Below are 11,395 nucleotides of genomic sequence, written 5' to 3'. Positions count from 1 at the left end.
CAAATACAGAGGCAGTTGCTAGCAGCCAATCATTGGACTGATCATGGGGCTCCCAATGGAGGCGTTAGAGCAAGGACTGAGGTAGCTGAACAGGTTTTTGACCACATAGGAAGAACAACAAAATTAACCAACCAGATACCCAAGAGCTCCTAGGGACTAAACCACCAAGAAACGAATATACATGAAGTGACACAAGGCTCCAGCCTCATATATACCATAGGATGACTTTCTGGATCATCAATAGGAGGAGAGGCCCTTGGACCTGTGAAGGCGCGATGCCACAGTGTAGAGAAACACCAAGTTGTGGTGGATGGATGGAGTAGGTGGGTGAGTGGGAGAGGATCCTCATGGAAGCAGGAAGAGGGGGTTGGATTTGGGGTTTGCCTGAGGGGAGACTAGTACAGGAAATAACATTTGAACTGTAAATAAAGAAAATATCCAATAAAAGAAAAAAACTTAACTGCAAATATTGGTTACACCAATTTTAAGATGCAAATATTTTTAGATATATGCACATGGTATATTACCCAAATTTGAGGAGAAAATTGAGGTTTCTATGTATTATTTAGCACCTTGTTATAAAAAGTAAATAATAGAAATTCCATTCACAAAACTCATTATATCTCATAAATTTAGAAAGTCATCAAGTTAAAATAATGAACACAAACTCAACTGAGTTTTATTAACAAATTATAATCACATAAAAATAGGAAAATAGTGTTAAAATAATAATGTTTTGAATAAACTTAAATCAGGAAGTGAGTCATATGAAGAATTTAAATTAAAAACATGGCTGATGTTGTTCTTCCTATGAAGTTGCAAACCCATTCAGATCCTTCAGTCTTTCCCTTTGTTCCACCACAAGTGTCTCCATGCTCAGTCTTATTGTTGGCTACAAGCATCAGCATCTGTACTGATAAGGCTCCCACAAATCCTCTCAGTAGACAGCTATTCCAGGCTTCTGTCAACAATCACTCCTTGACATCAGCAATAGTGTCTGGTTTTGGTGTCTGCAGATGAGATGGATCCCTAGGTGGGACAATCATTGCATGCCCTTTCCTTCAGTCTCTGCTCTACTCTTTATCCATTCACTTATTTTAGACAAGAGCAATTCTGGGTTAAAATTTTTGAGATGGGTTGGAACCATCACTAAACCAGTGGCCATGACTAATCTCTGGATATGTTCTCTATAGGTTCTCTCCTCTTTCTTGGGTATTTTAACTAATGTCATCCCCTTTGTGTCTTGGGACCCTCTTGCTTTCCTAGCATCTGAGACTTCCTAGTGGCTACTTCCATTTCCCCATCCCCCACTGCTACACACATCGCTTCAATTCCCTAGCCCTCTGTATATTTCACATTTCTCCTTCCATATCTGATCCTGCCCACAATTTCCCTCCCCTTCTTCTCTCCCTCTGAGATTCCTCCCTAGCTCTACACCCCATGATTATTTTTCCCCTTCTATGTAGGACTGAAGCATCCACATTTTGGTATTTTTTTCTTCTTTAGTTCCATATGGTTGGTGGGTTTTATCACATGAATTCTAAGATATTTGTCTAAAAGCCACTTATCAGTGAGTGCATATCATGTGTCTTCTTTTATGACTTGATTGCCTCACTCATGATGATATTTTGCAACTCCATGGGAAGAAGAGCAATATAAACCACAGAGCAGTCATGAACTAAACCACCGACAAAGAATTATACATAGAGGGACCCAGGGCTCCAGCTGTATATGTAGCAGAGGATTGCATTATCTGACACCAATGGGAGGGGAGGTCCTTGGTCCTGTGAAGACTCGATGGCCCAGTATCTGGGAATGCTAGGGCAGTGAGGTAGGAGTGATGGGTGAGAGGGTTCAGGCTCACCTTCACAGAAGCAGTGTGGAGAGGAATGGGGCGAAGATTTTGTTAAGGGGATATAGGGAAGGGAAATAACATTCGAAATGTAAATAAATTAATTAATTTAAAAAAACAAGTAAATAAATAAAATTATACATTTTATAGGTAAAAAACTTAAACATAGCCAAACTGAGAAAGAAAAACACAGGAAAGTTGTATTATCTCAAGGGACTCAATCATATCAAGAATTATGATACAACTAGAAGATTGTGACAAACTCTTTGCAGACATGCTATATGAAATATAAAGAATCTGGAGCGTTTATTGCTCTATTATAAATCTTATTACAGTAAGGTAAAGCTGAATTATTGATTACTAGTGAGCTAAAATATTTCAGTTTCTATTATTACATTAAATAAAATTTACAAATGGAAATTGCAGATGAGAGAAGAATAAACTTTCTTATGAGAAAAGCCACCAAATAGATTATCTAATCTCAAAATGTCAGGCTTATACATACATAAATAGAGGGGATACAACTGGACACAATAGTTCATATACACATATGTGTGTGTATTATGTACATAATATACATATATGAGTAGAAGTTGTGGAATTGTTGCATGGAAGAAACTGAATATGTTAGGGTGTGTGATATAAAGACAGTACTTATGCATGAATTTTTCAAAGAAATAAGTTAAAAATAAAATGTACTGATATTTGAAAAAAATTATTAGCCATTTCAAAAAAACTCAAGACATGGAACAGAATCAGGTATACTACTTTGCTTTCTCTCTCCCTTTCTCTTCTACTCCACTGTCCCTAGTACAGCAGCTGATTGCCATGGCATGTCTCCTTTGTTCAATCTGTTGGCACTCTTTTGAAACCTACATAATAAACTTGTTTACAGTGAAGCTATAGCCACATGTGTCCTTCTATTTTTTCTCCTTTCTTTTTCCACTTCACTTGCTTAACCATATTCATCCTACAATCCTTGGGCTGCTCCTATATTTGAGGTGTAGTCTGAGGAGTCTTCTTGATAACAGAAAGAATATCCAAATACATGCCTAGCCTTAGTTTCTTATCTGTATGCCTATATGACTTGTAAGTCTCTGTAACCTCACCTACTCATGCCATCCCAGCCTCCAAACAACACAGCAACACAGCCGCAGATCAGACAGAGCCAAAAAGGCAAGTCAATAGGTTTAGATCTCCTAACAGTCCCGCCTCTCCCTCTCTCTCTCTCTCTCTCTCTCTCTCTCTCTCTCTCTCTCTCACACACACACACACACACACACACACACACACTTATATAATATGAAAGGCCAAAATTGTACATTTCCCCTGAAATACAACATCCTAAAAATTGCCTAGATGCCTAGAAAATGATCTGGGTTAACCCAGGTGAACACAGAACTTGAAATAATCATCATTAACTTTATCAAAAGATTAAAGATGTTTGCATGAAACAATATCAAGTAGCTCAGAAAACTTCAGTTGTATAGCAGTGAGTACCTGAGTGATGCACAAGAAAACACAAATATATGGTTGTGTAAAATGAAAAAAAGTGAACATGGAATTTGAAAACTGTTTCTATATAGAGATGGACCTTTTGAAGGTAAGTGAAATGAAGATAAAGGTTTGACTTAAAAACTCAATAACAGAACTAGAAACCTCAGATAGTGTTGCGCATATACTCTTGCCACTATTAATAAAGATATTACCATTTTATAGCTGATGGAAGAAAGTGAAGCTTTTTTGTTTCTTTATTGTTTAGTAGTTTAATGTTGTTGCTGTTGTTGTTCTTGTTGTTCTTTTCTAACACTGTAGCTACTATTAGGTTGCCCATACTACTATAGGAGGCTACACATCAAAGCTTATTTAGGGATCATAAATTTGATCTTAGTCAGATAAAAAAATTGCATAAAATAGATGGGTATAAATGAAGGGAAGGTTAATTGACAAGGGTGAATATGGCAAAAACATTGTACAGAACATTCAAGGAACCAATACAACTTGTAAAAACGAGTCTATAAATCTGGTATCTATTGATCTATTTATCTACCTAGTCATGGTTTGCTATAAAAGTAACTGTTTTGTGACTGAGATGTAAAGATATGTCCAGTCAATCTAGAGAATTTGCCAATGGCATACAGATTAGATAATTCTGTGAAAGTCTATCTTGCTGAAACAATAAGTTTAGTCATATTTATACTTAACATGAATACCAGTAAGGAGTTTCCTGCAGGAAAATGAATGTATCTAATAGAGATACATTGTTAGAAAGTCCAACCATAATGGGTGACCATTCAGGAAAAATATGAATTGCTATATCTCATTAAGCAACTTTCAGGAAGTTTGGTTTGAAATTCTTCTATCTCTAGCATTACTGTATTGTTATGGTTCTATAGATGAGCCTTAATGATTCATTAATTTATAAGCTCAGAAACCTGGTAAGTTTCATTGACATCCTGAAACTTAAATTTTGTGACACATCTGAGCTTTGTAATATTATTTACTTCCTGAGTCTTATAATCTCCCTAATCTCTCAAGTACTCAGTGTTTCAATTCAGAGGAAATAATTGCACAGCAGCAGTTATCCCATGAAAAGTGGTACAGTGTTGACTATTCTAACATCTAGGATTATAATCTAAATTTTTAAATTAAAGAAACTAATTTTATAATAATATCAAAAACGAATTGTATATTGTTAGAATCCAAAAGGGATGAACAGAAAATACTTATAAACAATATACCCTGAACTTCAAGATACTTAACAACTAATTGACTAATCCCAATGAAGACAAAGCTTTTCTAGCAACCTTCTTGAATGCATTCTTGACTTCTTTATTTCTCAGACTGTATACAATAGGATTCAGCATGGGGATGACCATAGTGTAGAACACAGATGCCATTTTGTCAGTGTCCATGGAGTGACTGGAGCTGGGCTGTAAGTACATGAAGATAATTGTGCCATAGAAAATGGAAACTGTGGTAAGGTGGGAAGAACAGGTGGAAATGGCCTTCTTCCGGCTCTCAGCAGAGTTCATTCTCAGAATTGCAACAAAAATGAGTAAGTAAGAAGTCAAGATAACCAACAGAGTAAAACCAACATCGAATGCTGCCAACATGAACATTACAATTTCATTTGTGTAAATACTGGAGCAAGAAAGAGATAATAGTGGGGGAATATCACAGAAAAAGTGATTTACCACATTGGAATGACAGAAGGAAAGATGGAAAGTGAAAGCAACATGATGGAAGATTGTAAGACTCCACTGACATATGATCCAGCAAGAAGCAGGGAATATATCATAGTTGTCATGGTGGTGGAATAATGCAAGGGTTTGCACACTGCTGCATGACGGTCATATGCCATTGAGGCCAGGAGAAAACTCTCAATAATAGCAAAGACTCCAAAGAAGAACATTTGAGCAGCACATGCATTGTAGGATATGATCTTATCTTCTGTGAGAAACCCTTCTATTACCTTGGGAGTGACAGCTGAGGCATAAACACAGTCTGCAAAGGAGAGGTTACTGAGGAAAAAGTACATGGGAGTGTGGAGTCGGGAGTCCAAGATAATCAACAAAATCATCCCAAGATTCCAAACCAATGTGGTCAAATAAATGAGAGTGAAGATAATAAATAAAGGAACTTGCAGAAATTGAACATCTGTTAACCCAACAAGAATAAATTCAGTCAGTTCTGAATTATTCTGCATCATATAGGAATTACAATATGCTCCTAAGGTGAAAAAATATATCTGAATATCACCAAGCAATTTTAAGTATGTTCACATGCTCTTATTAATATGTCAGCTTCATTTCCAGTGTTAAATGGTTTAATCTGAATTCTTGGTAGGAATGACTGAAATGAAGTTACTTACCTGGTAGTGCTCAAATGGAAACTGTCACTTCATTGCTGCCAATAGTGTTCCCTATTATAAACCTATGTCACATTTCAGTTTTCTCATAAATGAAAATATGTTTTCAGTAACATACATAGGACTGATTTGTTTTTTGCAAAATCTTATAAGCATATTTTCTGAGTAGTGCATCAGAATCTTACTTAAAACTAGAGCCAATATAGGAACATCCAATTATTCTTTCCTTTTTGCTAGTAACAAAACCTGTCTTATGCACTTCCCATCTCTAATACTTCCAATTACTGTAACACACTAGTTGGGGCTATGCTGTAATTTTAAGTGCTGCTTCATGAGTACTCAGTTTTATAACTAAGTTCCTAAGGTCTTTCTTAAATTATTTTTTCTTAACATTGGACTAGATGATAACTCCCTGATGTATAGGGCATGTTCATTGTGAAGTTTAGATATACCACAGTAATACTTTGCTTGAAAATATGAGGTCCTAGGTTTTCAAAAAGTAGAAATATTTTTAAATGCTTTCATTATATCTTATGGGTTTTATTTTATTTTACATATGCTGCTATTTTCACCACCACACAAGTTTGTTATATTTGTGTTTGAGGGAGAATAGGGTAGAAACTAATGAATATCTACCTTTTGTCTCTCTACATAATGTGTAACCTCAAATACAGTATATTACAATGTATATCTTGTACCATTACCATGATAGATTGCACGGCACTTAAAAATGCAGCTATGATTTCATATGAGTTTCCTTAACTAGGGAGCAACTTTCAACTTGAAAATCTTAGACATACTTATTTCTCTTCATTAATAACCTCTTATATTCAAGGCATAGATAATATAATTTATTTTTTAAATGACCAGTATTCAAATAATCCTTTCTCTTATGGGATATACCTGTACTAATATTAAAACGGATGTGTAAATTTTTGAAAGTATAAAGCATAATATTTTAAATCATGTAAGTCAGAGCCATTACCCTCCATACCTTGATTATATTTAACTGTTATCTTCTCAATGGCAGCTCATAATATTTATGTCTAAAAGTTGATATTCTCAGGAAACAGAAACTTGTAACTGATATATGTAAATGGATGTTGAAAGTTCTACAGCCTTATTAAATTAAAAGTGAGCTGAGATTGTCTGATCCTGTAGTACATTTTAATTAGAAAATTAGAACATGGTTTCCCTCTGGAATGAAACCAGAGGGATCTAAAAGTCTTTAGAGTGGAATTCTGACTGTTCTAATGCAGCATCTTTGTAATAAGAACAATGGGACAAGTGTGAGAAGATTACAAATTATCATGGATCTCTGGACCTGTTGTTTTAACATCTTAGATATTAATTTCACTTATTTCTTTGTTATCTATAAATCAGAATGAAATAGCTTGGGATTCATAGTTATGCCTATCTATATTTACATGTTTTTATTACTTATTTAATACTTACTGTGGTGCTAGAAACAGAAAAATAGGAGTAAAAAGGAAGGCTGTGTGATATTTCGTATCCAGTGCATTGACCTAACAGACATAACTAGGAAAGTATCTTGCTATTCTTCTTTACTGGTAGAGCTCTGTTGTCAAGTAGAATCTTGTCTTATAATATTTCCAATATAATAATAACTAGAAGCTATATCTAGAAGCTGAATCTCATGGGGAATAGTACAGGTAAGTGTGTGACTCTAGAGACTAATGAACTTATATTGGTTTTTAATCTTGATGTAGATTGCAGAATATAGTGTTTGCATTTTGTCTAACAGCATATATGAAGATATTGGATAATATACACTCAGATGAAAAAAAACCAGTTATAAAACAAAGGTTTCGACACCCAGGTTGAACAGAGAAATGGCAAACAAACAAGAAACCAACTTTAAAGTCCATTAATTGTTTTCCTCCTCCCACAATCCTTCCCCCATTCCCTCTCCACTACTCTACTGAGCAAGTGGGTATTCCCAAACCCTGATATTTCAAATCTATGTGAAGGTCAGTGCTTCCTCTCCCACCAAGGCCGGACAATGAAGCCGAGCTAGAAGAATATATCCCATATATAGAGAGCAGATGTTTGGATAACACCTGTTCCAGTTGTTCAATACCCACATGAAATCCAAGCAGTACATACTCTAAATATGTGCATGGAGGCCTTGGAATAGCCCACTAAGTTCTTTGGTTATTGGTTCAGACTCTGAGAACCCTGCAGGTTCAGGTTATTTGATTCTGTCCATCTTCCCATGGAGTAACTGTACTCTTATGAGCAGCAATTCTTCCTCCTATTCTTCCATAAGAACCCCCAATATCCTTGAGACTTTCTACATTCTTCTCCATTGACTTTCCTTAACATACCTGTTCACATCTTCTCCACAAATCCCCAAACCTAGTTTGAGTACCACCCACATAGGGTCCTAGCCTTGTGTGGCTATCATCCCTCAACATGAAGGATCCTCCTATACCATATCCAAATTCCTCCAAACCATATCAAACCCTATACTTCAAGCATAGACAAGAAGGCAAGTCAAGAGCACCAACTCAATTCCTTCTGTCCATGTAACTTTGTTCCACCTAATCCATTTCTAATCACTAGTCTCAAGCTGTTAGATTCATCCTGCCCATTTCCTCTACTATATTCTCTGAGCCTCAAAAAGAGTATATGAGAGTACTATGCAAGTTGCTTGTTCTGAAGTACTTAACTGTTGTCCTTTAAAGTGACAGGGTGGAGGAAAGGCTGCAAACATGGTTATGGACCTGTAAAGCTTACACATCAACAGCACCCACATTTAGGGAAGAATTTCCTTATGGAGTTAATTTTCTTTCATATCTGTGGAACTCTGCTGTGAAATGGAATCAAGTCTTGTGTTTTGCATCCTAAATTTTAAGATGACATGATTTGTAAATATCTCATTGGGAGCAATGCCATGATCTCTAGAGTTTCATGATTCTACACTTCTCATCCAAACTAGCACTTCAGAAGCCAGTAATACATTATCTGTGAAGATTTATGAGTATATTGGGGGAGAGAATCTCAGGTATTAAAGCCTGTATCAAATTACTGGGCTAGACACAAGTTCGGAAGAATATGAATATTAAAATTAATCAAAATCTCTTAATATATGGTAGCATAATTTTTGTAGTTTTTATTATTATATGTTTTTGTATATTTTTTTTCTTTTTTTTCCCTGTGGAGTAAAGTATTTTGTTCATCGTTCTTTTCATTTCCTGAGAATATATAGATTTTTTTTATCTTTATTAACTTGAGTATTCTTATTTACATTTCAGCTGTTATTCCCCTTCCTGGTTTCCGGGCCAACATCCCCCTAACCCCTCCCTCTCCTCTTCTAAATGGACTTCCCCTCCCCATCCTCTCCCCATTACCACCCTCCCCCAACAGTCACGTTCACTTGGGGTTCAGTCTTGGCAGGACCAAGAGCTTCCCCTTCCACTGGTGCTCTTATTAGGCTATTCATTGCTACCTATGAGATTGGAGCCCAGGGTCAGTCCATGTATAGTCTTTGGGTAGTGGCTTAGTTGTATAAATTTTTCAATTTTAAATATATTTGATAATATTCTTCCTCTCTGTCAGTATATAGCTGTCACACAAGAGCCTTTGTATGATCTTAGCATAAAATTTTCTTTCATCCTTTTTGTTCAAGAAAATATCCACTTTTCTTTTTACCACCAAAAATATAATCTGCTTTAATTTTTTCTTATCAATTTTAATATTTAAAAGAGCTATACATTATGAATAGAGGTAAAGCACATAATTTGTGAATATAATATAGATACATATAATGAAATGAACATTTAATGTATAATTTGCATATTTATTACCTTATATATCTATAATTTTGGCTTTGAGAACATCATAAATATGACTTTGCAGTTTTTAAATAATACAATAGATCATGTCATAATAATGTATAGATCCTTTATTTCTTTGAAAAATCAAGAGAACTGATTGTTTATCTGATCTCGTGTTGCACTGTGAAACTTTCAGTAACATTAAAGACACAGCTCCTTAACACATTGGAGTCTGCGTGGGGAGTTTATTTTCAGAGATCTGTACATAAGCAAAACATGGATTTATAAATTTAATAGGGAATTAGTTTCATGAAGAGAAAAATGATGCAAAGTTAGTTTTCTTAAAGAGAGAAGGGATAGTAGTCTAAGAACCCTGAGTTAAGAAGCAGAGGACAGGAACCAAAATGGAGGAGGTAGAGAAAAGACTGAATAAGTTGAAGCAGTTGGCAACCCCATAGGAAGAACAACAATATCAACCAACCTAATTCCCCCAGAGCTCCCAGGGAATAAACCACCCAACCAATGAGTACATGTGGAGGCACCCATGAAGCCAACCACGTATATAGCTGAGGATAGCATTATCTGGCATCAGTAAGAGGAGAAGCCCTTGGTTCTGTGAGGACATGTTTCCCCCGTGTTGGGGAATGATAGGTGATTGATGTGGGAGTGGGTGGGTGGGAGTGGCAGCATCTTCATAGAAGTAGAGGGAGAATGGATGGGGTAAGGCAGAGGGCTGAAAGGGGATGACATTTGAAATATAAATAAATACAATACCCACTAAAAATAAAATCAAAAAATGAAGCATGGCTTCCAGTTTCTGCCGGCCCCCATAGCTGACCTGGTCCCACAATTCTCTGTACATAGATCCTGTGAAGAACAAAGCAGGACCTTCAGAAGTGTGGACAATCCTGAGAGCTCTGGGGAAACCACCACTATTGCTCACATTCCTGGATGAAGAAGACCCTGAGTGCAGCCTTGTGGACATAGGAACAGAAGAGAAGTCTGGGCAAGAATAATAGAGGTTTCCCTCTGAGCCTGAAGTTGACCCTGTAACACAGTTCTTTGTACCCAGATCCTACTGGTAGAAAGTCAGTCTCCAGAAGTGCTGACACACAGCTTACAGGAGGGTCAAGGCACTGTCAGAGACTACAAGACCAGCTGACACTAGAGATAACCAGATGGCAAGAGGCAAGTGCAGGAACCTAAGTAACAGAAAACAAGATGACTTAGCAGCATCAGAAACCAGGTTTCCCACCAAATCAAACACTGGATATAAAAACACAGTAGAAAAGCAAGATTTGGATTTAAATTCACATATCATGCTGATGATAGAGCACTTTAAGAAGGCCATAACTCCCTTAAAGATATACAAGACAGTACAGGAAAACACGTGGAAGCCCTTGAAGAGGAAACACAAAGATACCTTAAAGAATTACAGGAAAACACAAAGAAAGAGGTGAATGAATTGAACAAAACCATCCAGGATCTAAAAATGGAAATAGAATAAAATAAATAATTCACAAAGGGAGAAAACCTTGTTGATAGAAATCCTAGAAAGAGATCAGGACTCACATATGCAAGCATGACCAACAGAATAGAATAGCTGAAGAAAGAATATCAGAGGCAAAAGATACCATAGAAAATATTGACACAACCATCAAAGAAAATTTAAAACACAAAAAGCTCCTAACCTGAAACATCCAGGAATTCCAGGAAACAATAAGAAAGTCAAAGCTAAGGATAATAGGTATGGAAGAGACTGAAAACTCTCATCTTAAAGGGCCACTAAGTATCTTCAACAAAATTATAGAAGAAACCTTCTCTAACCTAAAGAAACAGATACCTGTAGTCATAGAAGAATCCTACAGAACT

General features: G+C 36.2%; 1 protein-coding gene across 1 annotated transcript; it reads right to left on the bottom strand.

Moving 5' to 3' along the window:
* Positions 1–4,617: 4,617 nt before the first annotated feature.
* Or5b123b (olfactory receptor family 5 subfamily B member 123B) lies at positions 4,618–5,564 on the bottom strand. The gene is given in 2 exon segments (NM_001000257.1): positions 4,618–5,093; positions 5,096–5,564. Coding segments are annotated over 2 exon segments (945 nt in total).
* Positions 5,565–11,395: the final 5,831 nt, after the last annotated feature.

Source organism: Rattus norvegicus, chromosome 1 (assembly GCF_021556685.1).
Source record: "Rattus norvegicus strain SHRSP/BbbUtx chromosome 1, alternate assembly SHRSP_T2T, whole genome shotgun sequence".
NCBI classification, from domain to species: Eukaryota; Metazoa; Chordata; class Mammalia; order Rodentia; family Muridae; genus Rattus; species Rattus norvegicus.
This window is presented reverse-complemented; position numbering and strand designations above follow the sequence as displayed.